This window comes from Lichenostomus cassidix, chromosome 3, assembly GCF_008360975.1.
Source record: "Lichenostomus cassidix isolate B80296 chromosome 3, HeHo_3.0, whole genome shotgun sequence".
Taxonomy (NCBI): domain Eukaryota; kingdom Metazoa; phylum Chordata; class Aves; order Passeriformes; family Meliphagidae; genus Lichenostomus; species Lichenostomus cassidix.
Genome location: NC_139483.1, coordinates 35,288,675 through 35,301,788, shown reverse-complemented (window position 1 = coordinate 35,301,788; position 13,114 = coordinate 35,288,675). Strand labels below are relative to the sequence as shown.

The 13,114-nt window shown below is 37.4% G+C and overlaps 1 protein-coding gene across 7 annotated transcripts in view; it reads right to left on the bottom strand.

Annotated features, from left to right (window-relative positions):
* The window catches only part of LTBP1 (latent transforming growth factor beta binding protein 1), a 180,164-nt gene that overhangs the window by 62,302 nt on the left and 104,748 nt on the right, over nucleotides 1-13,114 (bottom strand). For 4 of the 7 annotated variants that reach the window (XM_085055266.1, XM_085055269.1, XM_085055268.1 and 1 more), the window contains exons 10-12: nucleotides 4,928-5,050; nucleotides 3,203-3,370; nucleotides 26-259 (exon numbers count right to left, since the gene is read on the bottom strand). In XM_085055266.1, the coding sequence (XP_084911392.1) occupies nucleotides 26-259; nucleotides 3,203-3,370; nucleotides 4,928-5,050 (525 nt within the window). The remainder of the gene's footprint in view (nucleotides 1-25; nucleotides 260-3,202; nucleotides 3,371-4,927; nucleotides 5,051-13,114) is intronic. The other 3 variants (XM_085055272.1, XM_085055273.1, XM_085055270.1) reach the window with 2 other exon arrangements.

The window sequence follows — 13,114 nt, the reverse complement described above, 5'->3', positions numbered from 1 at the left end:
AAAGACTAAATTTTCCCACTCTCACCTTCTTGTACAGCCATCTCAGTCTCACTTTTCTGTGAGAAGGTCAGTGCCTCCACTGGCTCTTCCTTTGCTGGGAGAGGTGGAGGAGAAGTACCTTTAGCAACAGGTTGAGTAATCGGGGTCTTGCCAATGGCAGGTGGCTGTACTCTAACTGCAGGGTGATGATATAGCTTGTTTCTGTGAGGGCCAGAAACCGTATAACCCATTCCACCAGGGCAGATTTCCTTAAAAGCAGCTAGATTTGGGATGGGAAAATATTCCTTTTAGGAGTCTAAAAGTGCAATATGTTGACATAGTGGAAAATATAATGACTACCACTAAGAAATTTAATCTCATATTGTATATACATTTTTACAAAAAACTTCTTAAAGAGAAGCTATGCATTGCATGCTACTATGACTGAGCATTCTTCCAAAAGCATGTTCTGGCTGTTTTTCCCAGAAGGTGACCACTCCAGTTTACCATTTCTCTTCAGTTATGCTTATCTGTCATTTTATCAAGATTTTTTTTTGAATGAATCCCATTCAAACAGTATATCCTTTCTAAATATTAATTTAAATATGCAAATTGTCTTTATCACCTATACTGCACAATGAATGAAGACCACTATTGTTATCATTCTCTTTTTCATAGAAATCAAAGGAAAAAAGCTCACCAGCCCTGTACTAGAGGAGCAGAACACTATCAACCACTAACAACACTAATACATAGGATCCCACCTGACTACATTAGAGGCTTCACATCAGTGCAGATCCAAACTCCACTGAATTGAAAAAGGGTGGCTAAAAACAAGATGGGGATCATAAAAAGCCAAATCACTGCTGGAAGAAGGGGGAAATAATCTAATTTATAAAGCTGCTACAGCAAAAGTTAATGAAAGTCAGGCAACAGCACTTGCTCTGATCTCTACAGGTACTCTATATTATAAGCATCATGTTTTGCGGTGCTACTAGAAGAGTAAAATAAGAAAGAAATACAAGTCAGTCTTCCTCCCTATCCAAGAGAATAATTATACTCCTGTCAGGGTCAGGGAGACCTTCAGGAGTCTTGAGGGAGCAGTTCTTCACTGTTTTTATTGCTCTAGGTAAAGCCATGCTGGGACAAAACACAAAAGATTTAGTATCCTGTGTGGGAATTCTTAGAGCTGTCTAAGGGATGTGCCAAGTGGGGCATTGGTAAGTTCACAAATTCTGCTTTGAACAGATCAGGGTTTTAAAATGAATTAGCATCTAAAATAAAAGCACCAAGTACTAGCCAAAAGCACTGCACAGATGAGTTAAACTATACATTAAATCGCAGTATGCATTATCTGCATAAGGTGTTCTGATGGTATCTTAGTAATAGGAAATATGAAGGGTCAAACTAATTAAATTGAGTGGATTCAGAATAATGAAAAACTTCTGGCTGGGACATCTAATATCAAAACTTGCCATAAAAACCCCCAGCTGAGGGTGGGAATTCTGGTCAAAGGAGGACAACTGAAAATTTGATGTCTGTCCCTTCAGATGCATACTTGGCACATAGGAAATCTTGCTTCAGGTCATATTCTCTCAAATGAAAAATAGAAATGTGAGCCTTTTTCTACCACAGCTCTGATAAGAGCTTTCAACACCTGGGCATACAAAACTGGTCTCTCAGTGTCTCTTTACGAGATGGTTTACTTTGCAAAAATATTTTAGAAGCTTTTTATTTCAGTGACTTTTATACTAATATGGGATGCTGCAGTAAATACATTACCCCATTCTGGAGTATCCCACTTTCACACATTTTTTCATAGAAAACTCTGAAACATTATGAATTTAACCTGTTATGGAAAGGAACATGTTTTTAAATCATGCAAGTAGTCATTAAATGGGAAAAGCTCAACAGAATTTTCTACTCAAATATTTTCTCTCTAAAGTCCTTTCATTAAGAAAAAAAATCACTAAAATAACCAATTCCATATGATACTTCATATATTTTTTGTGACCAGATAGCAGTCAACATAAGGATGTATTCTGTGCACCGGTATACACAGTACTGGGCATAAAGCCTCAAGCAATATTCTAACAGATGTAAAACACCTGCATTTAAATTGCAAGTCACCTCATGAGAATATAGTTTTTCTCCATTGAAAAACCATAAAAATATTTATCCCAAAGTGAAGTGGAGTCTTAAAATCCTGATCAATGACCTAGTGACCCAATAGTCATGCAGGAAACAGTGGCTTTAAAAATCGATTGAAATGCTCAAAACTGTTGGTCACTTTCTTTTCTGTAAGTTCAGCTTAAGAAAGTAAGGAATCTGCTGCTCTCATCATGTCTCTGATACTAGCTGTGGATTTCCCTCAGCAGCTAGCTGGTTTGAAAATGTAAATCTTTATACAATATTTCAGAGAAATTCATGACCTGCATCATGATAGTGACATCTGCAGCAGCAGTTTCAAGTAAGCCCAGTGGATTTTCACTACAAATACCTGGGCTAAAATACTGAAGAGGCTGGACATTATGCATATTACAATAAGCAATGATACGTGTAAAACAGATTAACTTGACCATACATTTGGAAAGAAATGTAATATTAAATTGATTTTGATTAAAGACTCCATGGGCATTTAAGCTTTAAGCAACACCAGGGAATAAAAACTACTTGAAAACAATGATCAGTATCTATAGTATGTGGTATCTTAACCTATAATCAGCCTAAGTGAGAATGGTGACCAAACAAGCTGATATTTTTGAAGTCCTTATATATTTAAATAACAGCAGAACCCTAAGGGAACACTGATAACACAAGAGAGCTTTATGTATCAAGAAAGGAAATTTTTAACTGAAAAGTGGCATGAAAAGCTTAACTACTAATTTGTTGTTAAGAAGGCAATACTATCCCTAGCGCATTCCTCAACATGGATGGTAAAGATATGAAGGAAAGTGAGAAAGCAGAGATATTAATTACCATGCATATCCTACTAACAGTGATTCAAACTATATCCCATGTTGTTCTGTAACTGAATCTCAAAAGCTGCCATATTTTCACCAGAGTCTTTAACAACTGAAGAGTATTAACTATGTTTTGGGTTACTTTTCCTGTATCTATAGTATCTACTGTGGTGGTTGGTTTTGTTGGTTTTTTTAAAAGCATACATAACAAATGTAGTGTGGGGGGGGAAGAGCTTCTATTTTTAGTGGGAAGTTCTTACCTGTTCCTGGGACTGGACACTTCTCACAGTGTGGGCCCCAGGCTTTGCCAACACTGCAACAGCAAAGCTGCTTGCTGAGCTGAACAGAGAGAGGATGCATGCATTGCTTTCCTGCACTAACAAACCGGTAGCAGGGTCCTTTCTCTTCAGCAACTACAGGGTTATCAGCTGCAATGAAAGTGGAAGAGAGGATGATACTATTCCCATGAAAAGCAAACCAGAGAAACACCACTAGATTTCCAACCCAATTAAATGGATTAATATTCTGTCTGCAGAAGTTTTATTTCAAACACCTCTCTCAGACGAGAATCACAACATAAAAAATATCTTCTTTTGCATCAAACACTCCTGAATTCCAACTTACCCTAGACCAAGCATAAGAAGCATTTCAAAGAAAAAGAACCAAACAAAAGTAAATTAAAACCCAGCAGTTGCCATGCTGCCACAATAAAGAGTGAGAATCATATCTCTCACTTGTACACAGCTGCTGAAGATCAGTCATTGGCACTACACAGGTTGTGTCAAACTACAAAGCCAATGGAACATCCATCTATAAGTAGGCTATGTCAACAAGACTGCAAAAGAATTAAGTATCATAGATGCCACTTTTTTTGTAAAAGAGACTATCATATATTTACATTTTGCTATTCTTAGTTTTAATGTGGAAGAGCCAAAGGCCACAGGATATGATTAGTATGATGTAACAGAAAGCTAAGACCCATCCAGCTTCCTAATTTATACATCCACATTAACATACAGTTAACAGTTCTGGGTAACATGTTCACAGAACTCAAAAAACACAAAGACTACCTGATTTTCAACATGACATGTGAAAGCAAAAACAAAACTCAACAACCAAATCCTTTCTTCTGGTGTTCAACTGAAAAGCAGTAAGAAGTTCTTCAGACTGCTGAGAAACTTACCCAGTAATTGAATGTCATTAACTAGTAGCATAAGATAGTTATGCCAGGGGAAAAAAAAAAAACCTCACCTGTGAATTGAGACTATATTTTATAAACATAAAGATAGCTCAGAGAAAGAACTTGGGACTGTAGCTATTTCTCACTTGCTCATATTCTTTTCAAAAAAACCCATAAAGTGAAAATTTTAGTTGCTCTCTACGGTCTTCTCTTCTTGCAGAAGTAGTTGATAGCAAACAAAGTAAAAGCTAACTAATAGAGGGAAATATTTTCATTCATGTTGTTCACAGCTTTTTCATTCTACTAATTCTTTCTTAATTTTTAATTCTTAATTAGAAGGAAAAGGTGGAAAAGATCATCCTGGGCTAAATTTTTAGTAATGGAAACTAAGCAGATCAAAGCTGCAGAGGTGGAAAAGTGGAGCGCAGGACACAAAGATGATTTTGGCTGGGAAACTAGCAGAGAGGGGAGTAAAAAGAAAAAAAAGTGGAAACTCCAGGCTACTGAGAAAGACTGAATGTATGCAAAGGCCGGATATGGCCTTGATGTTTTGGTGACAAGAAAATCAGGAAAATATGGCAAGGATCCTGGGCAGCCACTGGTGGAGACCAAGGTTTCCAGGACAAAGAAAAAGAAAAGAGGCATAAGCACTGAGACTGACTAAACAAAGTGAATAAACTGAGAATATGAGTCAGGGTCAGCAAAAAAAGGTGACAGATTAGAATAGTTTGAACCAGCCAAATAAATTTTCATCTGAAATGCAACTAAGTATCTACTTTGGTACTTGATTAGCACTGTTACTTACGTATGCATCTTGAGAGGGTAGGATCTGGCACAAATCCCATTTTGCAGGTACATCTGTAGCTGCCCATGGTATTCAAGCACTCACCATTAGGGCATACTCCCTGTAACTGACACTCATTGATATCTGTGGGAAAATTGAAAATAATCAGATGCTGAAACATGTATTAATATTTCTCTTTCTTCAGAAGTTCTCTCTTTTTTTTTAAATATGTGCAGGAGAACTGTTACAAGTTAACACTCTAATCAACACTTTTTCCCATACTGACATTTGATTTATAACCTTTTAAAACACTGCTGAAGACAAAACAGAAACACAATTACATTTATACATCATTCCTAAGTACTTTGAATTAGAAAAACAAATACACTTTGAATGGCTTATCAACCCTTCTTTTCCTGACTAGAAGATTGCTTGTGCAGCTAAACACAGCTCACGAGAACATTCACAGAGACAAGTTTTAACTGATGTAGTATATTTTATACAGGGTGGAACACTCCTTGCCACATTGAATACAATTTTTAATTAGTATTATTATTTGATAGCGCTCAATGGTTCATTATGCTGAAAGAAGCACAATGCAAAAAGTAGCCCAAAGAACCTGATGGCAAGAATACCCTTCAGGGAGCACAGAACACACCTGACATGAAAATAATTGCAGCTGTGTGCAGCTGTGAAAAACACAACTTCATAAGTATGTTGAACATGAGCCAGCAGTGCCCTGGCAGCCAGGAGGGCCAACCCTGTCCTGGGGAGCATCAGGCACAGCTCAGCCAGCCAGGCAAGGGAGGGGATTGTCCTGCTCTGCACTGTGCTGGGGAAGCCTCATCTCAGGTCCTGGGGGCAGTTTTGGGTGAGACAATGTAAAAGAAGCATTAAGCTATTGGGAAGTGTTCAGAGGAAGGCCATGAGGATGGTGAAGAGCCTTGAGGATAAGCCAAATGAGAAGCAACTGAGGTCACTTGGTCTGTTCAGCCTGGAGAAGAGGAGACTGAGGGGAGACCTCACTGCAGTCGACAACTTCCTCCTGAGGGAAAGAGAAGGGACAGGCACTGATCTCTTCTCTCTGGTGACCAGTGACAGGACCTGAGGGAATGGCCTGAAGTTGTGTCAGGGGAGGTTTAGGTTGGATATTAGGAAAAGGTTCTTCCCCCAGAAGGTGGGTGGGCACTGGAACAGCTCCCCAGGGAAGTGGTCACAGCAGCAAGCCTGGCAGAGTTCAGGAAGTCTTTGGACAATACCCTTGAGCACATCGTGTGTCTCTTGGGGATGGTCTCATTCAGGGCCAGGAGTTGGACTCAACTGTCCTTGTAGGTCCCTTCCAACTCAGCATTTTCTGTAATTCTGTGAACTGCTTTGATGAAGTTTGCTATTACTAGGCCACCTGTGCAAGTGTCCCTTTCAGAGTCTCACTGAATCATATTCCCATGCCCCAGGCATTGGGCCTCAGGTCTGTATCACACTTGGGGTTGCATCTGGAGTTCACTTACTCTTAAAACAGGACCTGTCTAACAATCATCTGGATACCATCTGTAACTAAGACAGCCAAACTAGCTTTTTATTTCAGGGGATAGTAACAACACAGTTTACAATGATAATCCAAACCCTAAAATAGTAACAAAAATAAAATTAAAAACCCCTCTAATCCATAATTATCCATGTCATAAATTGCAAAGTTTCACAAAAATTGAGAGTGTACATTGAAACAGACCTACTTTAAAATATTTTGATGTATTATTTTTCCATAAGAATTTCCCTCCCTATCCTCAAGGCTAGGAAAAAACACCTACCTTGCTGGGTAAACAAACTTCACGTGGAAGTTAGATATTCCAGCAAGCTCTTTGAAAATCAGGTATTAGTGATCATTCATCTAAAATAATATTTATTATCTTTCTTTTTAGCTCTTCTAAAACCAACATAATTTTATTTGACCTCATTGTATGTTGCTTCTTAATTCAACACCATCACTGAGGGTAAGAGGCTGAATATACAAAATATCAGATGTGCTGAAGTTTGTATTTGGAAACCTATAGAGAGATTCTTTCTTCGTTTTTCTCCCTAAGTTTGGCTACCTGTCCCATGACACAAGAATGCACAGCACAGCAGACTCTGGCAGTTGCCATATCAGCTGAGTTTTTTTGCAAATACTCAGTGCTGAGCTTATCCCTCAGCTCTTCCAGCGCTATACCTAATATAGTATCTTGACACCACCTGGATAAACTTCACTTCTATGCACTTAGCTACATGTGACAAAAAGTAATAATTTATATCCTAGAACTTTGGATGAAATGTGATGGAAACCACGCGAATTACAAAGGATCAGCTCTGCCTCAAAGGAATTTTCAAGTGAAATTCCCAGACTACATGACTTTCTGACCTCAGAGGGAGTGGACTATTTAAAAAGGAGAATGGTATACAAAAAGAGCACAAAAACCAGCTGAAATATTCTGGTACAGCAGTCTAGTTTTTGTCCCATGCAATGTCTAAGCAGGATGATACCCCATACAAGAACAGGAGTACCTTATTTAAGGATTGAATAAAATAAAATATTTATTAAGCTAGACTTTTTTGGATGCACTTGAATTTTATCAGTTTCATAAGTTTCTTCATCAGACTAGGTTCTTTCTTTTGCCCTGAAATCTCAAAATATGATCAAAGGCATTCACACTGTTCCAGCTTATCCTAAAAGGAAGATTATCAGTTTCAATACCATTATAATTTGTGAGTATTACATGAAACTAACTTAAATCTTAATAGTTAGCAAACTAAAGACATTATTGAAACATTCTTAAATAGAAACATAGTAATGCTGTTGTAAAGTTGTTGGGAGGAAAGGACATATTAACTAACCCTCCCTTTTCTTAAATTAGGCTCAACAAGGACCTGTTGGAAGACTCTGAGATATCTAGAAGCTAATACAAAGAAAATACTGGAACACTCAAGAACCCTATTTTGAAGTTTCCCCCTGTTGGCAATTTGGGTTGTCAGATAAGTCTTCAAGTGCTAAACCATGAAATTATTCTTCTTGCATTGATAAAGCACTGTCACTGTTGTCAGAAATAAGTCAGAGATAGTATCCTTTACTCTGAGTACAGCAAAAATGAAGATATCTGGGTTCATTTCAAAATGAAAATCCTCAAGACAAATACACAAATTACACACACACTTATGGGCAAAAAGCACATACAGGTTTTGGAGGCAGAGGAAAAACACAGAAGAAATTGATACACATAATTACAATAACTTCTCTGCTTCCTACATTGCAATAATTTTTAAACAACTTTCTCCCCTTCCAAATTCTAAGTATACATTTTTCTTTACAGGAAAATAACCTATACCACTGGGGGAAAAATGGAGTATATCTGCCAAGTAACATACATATCACATCACTTTTTGGTGACTTTTTCTAGAATTAGAATTAGCAGAAATGCTTTGTCTAGTGAAAACAGCATTTAAGTTTTACATCAGCAAAGAAGACAGCTTATTTTAAATAATGACAATTTGACTTGGATTTTATAATTCTGATTTTCAAGGAAATACTAAGTCTCTTGTTTGTTAAGCATTAAAGTACATTGCTGTTTACTTACATGTCAGCATGAAATGGATGGCACTTTTTCTTTCTATCTAGGAGAATAATTCGACCCTTCTACATGTATTTAAGCAAAGTAAGTTATTACATAGCTTAACACAAGTGAATTCGTATTTTTAACATCAAAAATTATTAATGATGCTTCATTTATTAGATAGCTCATTTATTAGATGATTACTTGTTTGCATCCACCTTCATTTTAAGGAATGTTAAAAATCTCTATGGATACACTTTATAATTTGAGTAGTGGAAGCAGGAATGTTTCATGGCATTATTTAGTAGAGTGGCTGATTTGTGGATATGTGGGATCTTCCTATATACATGAATACAGTCATCCTTCTTTCCAAATGATTCAACTATTCTGCAGGAAACTTGCACAAATGCTGTCATTATTGCCTCTGTATTCAGTCTCTATACAGATGAACTATTCTTGTATTTCTGGTACTTGAAAACATAATTTCCCATTGTCATGAGCTCTGCTATTGCTATTTAATGTGGGCACTACTACATTTAAGTAGCAGTTTATGTAAATGTAAATACCAACTAAGCATTCCTTCTAGAGTTTCTGATATGGATGTTCCTCTTGCTAAGTTTGTCCAATTTTTAAAGTTAACTTTATTGTGCATGTTCCAATGCCTCAGCATGACTTAATTAAATGCCTTTTTTTCCTGGTCATGTCTACTCAATGAGCTCATAGAATTACTGAGCTGATTCTCTATGCTGAATTACACAAGCCTATCTAGGGACTCCACAGAAACAAGCCAGAAGCTGATAAAAAAGTATACACTTCAAATTTTCAAAAGAAACATACGTACATGTGAGAATAGTGCTTATTTAACAACCTGAGCAGGAAAAAAAAAAATTCCTTCCAGATTTATTACCTACTTCATTTCAGACTGTGGTAAAAGGCCACCTATCCAAAATGTTTCCTACCACCTGCCAGCCTGCCCAGCTGTGCAAATTGCACTGGAACCAACTTGTTCAGGCAGCTGGAAAGGAAATTCGATTCAAGATTAGCAGGGTTGTTTTTTTTTTCTTTTTAGCCCTCTATTTCTTGCATATAGACATGAAAAATATTTCAGTTTTACATTAGTATAGGAATAGGAATTCATTTGCTCCATTGTAAGAACTAGAGAAAAATGTCTGAATAATGTCTTGTGCAGAAGTACAAACTGATGGCATGCCTGAGTAGTAGTTTATCAAATGCTTTCATCTACACAAAGGAAATAGCACGGGGCTAGGTAGCAGTACTATAAAACCACACAGATGCAAACACATGTACACATACAAATGTATAGCAGTACTATAAAATCACACATATGCAAATAAAGCTTTCAAAACACCAACTCAACAGAGACTTTCAGTTTTTGAGAAAAGCAGAGTAATGAAGTTCCACCGGTAAAAAGTCTCTGCACTAGTGATATGGGGAAAAAAAAAAGCTTAAACAAGGAAATATTCCACACAGCACCTTGCATGGCTCCATAAAGAACTCTCACAGTGAGTTATTTATAATTTATACAGAACTGGTAAATAAAGCATTACTTTTTTTAATAATTGAGAATAAGCATTTGATAATGTCAAGGACTTGAACCTTTCTCAATGGTAATAAATGGATATAACCCCACTGGCATGAAAGAAGCATCCTCAATTCTGCACTGACTGACAGCCTGACCCTTTGCTGTTACTCTTTATATACATATATATATGTATGTATATACATGTATCTATAATATATACATGCCAAATTGGTGGAACTGGTCCTTGGCAGACTGTGCCCCTAGATTTGGTAGTCCATCTCCATGAAAGTTTGACTCATTCTTACAATCTATTGAGATGGCAGTGGAAGCCACATGCCATCCCAGTGGCCCTGTTGGTGACTCTCCTCTCACAAGTTCATCCAAATTCACAGAAGCTTTGCCATTACCAGGGTCTCAACAGTGATGCTACAGTGCAGTACAGATGAGTCTGCTGTGTCTGTAGGCTCCTCCTACATTCTTTAGTCAGCACAGAGCTTGATATATGGCGAGGTCAGCCACCACCGTGCTCCAAGCTTCAAATAACCCAGGTGCTGTAACCAAACTGCTCCTAATCTATCTCACAATCCTCCCCACTACAGAGAGCTTAAACTGGGTGCTTTTAACAACAAGAGTTAGCGTTTGATATCTTCCCAAGCATTTTTGTAGGTCTTCTGGGTGTCAGGTCAGCCTGCTCTCAGAAAATGTAATGTGCTAATGACTCACTGCCACTGAGTTTCCTGGTGAAAAAAAGCAAGCTAAAACAACCATTTTCTAACTGAATGCCTGTCTACTCATGTGGAGAGTGTGACTAAAAACACAGTACTATCTTCATGGCTTAAAAAAATATAAAAAACAAAAACCGAAAAAACCGAAACAACCATCAAAACCAAACAGAAGCAAAGGAGGAAGGTAGGAACAACGTAAGATGGTGTTCATTTAAACCAGTAAGCACACAGTAACACTGAATTTGTTATAAACCATGAGAATAATAGAGCATTACTAAGTCCAAATCCAGATTCATTTTCTAAGAACTTTACATCCATCATTAGCAGATAAAAGATGGAAAAGAATGGAAAACTCAGATAACAAAAAGAAAATTTACTTTGTTCATTTTTTCTTCTGCTTGATTTCTATGAATGTTCACAAAGAAATTTTATTTGGATTTTTGTCCAGTGTGAGGCAATCATCAAGGTTTCACATTAGAAATACCCCAAAGAACTTTACCAGAATCTTGGTCCACATATACTCAACAAAATCAAATGAAGAACTGTTTTTACTCATGACCACACATAGACATTTGCATGGGCTGAGTATCACAATACTGAATTAAATTTCAGTCTAAGTGCAGGCAGCAGCTAATATCACCTATTTACTTCTAATTACTGTGATTTAGAGAAGGACTGAATACTCCTGAATAAATAAAAAAACGCAGGAAGCTTCTGAAAAACAACCTGACCATTATCTGTTACTCTTCTCTAAACAGCTCCTGCTTGCCTAAAGATCAAAAACACCAGTGATTTTTCAACATCTCCATCTATATTTCCTTAAGTACAGATTTACATGTTCAGCTCTCTTACATGCACTGAGCATTGGGAAATTCTGATAACTGAAAAAGAAATGCATGAATCTGAACTTCAAATTCTGTTCTAAGGTACTTAAACAGAAGTTTCAATGACAAAGCACTTTCACACCTAATGGAAGGTTTCTCTCTCACCGATGTAGAGGTATTTATGTACAGAAATCTTTTTCTTAACCAAATGACAGTGCACAGAACTGTGATGGAGGCAAGGACATGCTGCTGGAGGTATTAACTTCCAATATTTTACTTGCATTCTCCAATTCTACACTAGCTTTTAAAGTTCAGTAAAACAGTGTTTGGGGCTGCATTAGCTGCTGTTCAGCACAACTGTGGTTCTTTACTGGAAACCTACAAGCAATTTCTTTCACATTTCCTGGAGCAATGGTATACCTAATTCAATCACATCCAGGAAGTGAATCATTTCAGCTTTATTCCAGGATTAAAGACATTGTAATGCAGCCTGAGTATCCTTTATCCAAGAATAACAAACCATGCTAAGTGTAAACATCCAATCCTAGGAAAAATTCCTGTGCCTGCTTAAAACAAGATCTGTACCTGTCACTTACTGTTGAAAGAATATGCTTTGCTTGGTTACTGTAAAACATGCCAAGTTATTACTACATCATAAAGCTCCTTTAATTTGCCCTTTTATTTAAATACCTCACTAGATGCTTCAGGAAGCAAATATGGAAATGCTTCACAGCCCGCTTCTGTTCTGCACATTAACAGGCCAACACAACCTGAAGGTGATGGCTGCTGCAGCCAAGCAAGGTGGTGCAGAAGGACTACTGACCAGCAGAGAACTGCTGGCTGCTCCAGAGCGCCCCACCAAAGCTGATGTTGGAGTATCAGCTCTGTAGTGCTTCCCTTTGGCAGCTTCCAGCTCTAAGACTCTTTAGGAAGAGAAGTTCACTGTGTTTTGGCTGTGTTAGCCATTACAACAGCTCCTCAGACCACCCAGGCCCAGCTGGCCTAATGCAGAAACATTGAGGTGGTGCAAAGCTGTCTTCTCTGCCTAGTAAGTCATTCAGACACACCAACACTCCCTACTCTTTCTGAGCAGCGAGTGATACCCATATTTGGTCACAGACACACAGGAATTTGAAACATTCCTATAAAATTAAATTCATTCTTTTATTTCCAGGCTTAGCACATTGAATTTATGTTCATCAAAATCATCACAGCTTAGAACATTTAACCACATTTTAGTATCATCTTAAAATTCTACAACTGAGTGTACATGTTTGTTAATGTGTTCTGCAGTCTTCCAATATTATATTATTTAAATCTATCTATTCATTTTAAAGAAAACATTTTTACTCAAGAAAAGCAGTCTGTGAGTTAAAAAAGGTCAGGGGTTGCTGCAAGAATTTTGAACAATGCAAATACAAAAAAAATAGACTTTAATTAATTTTTTGTCAGAAACTGTGGCTACTATTGATGCAAATAATGCAGTCAAATTTCTTTCCAGGAGCACCGATAGCTTTGAAAAGATAGGTTCCACT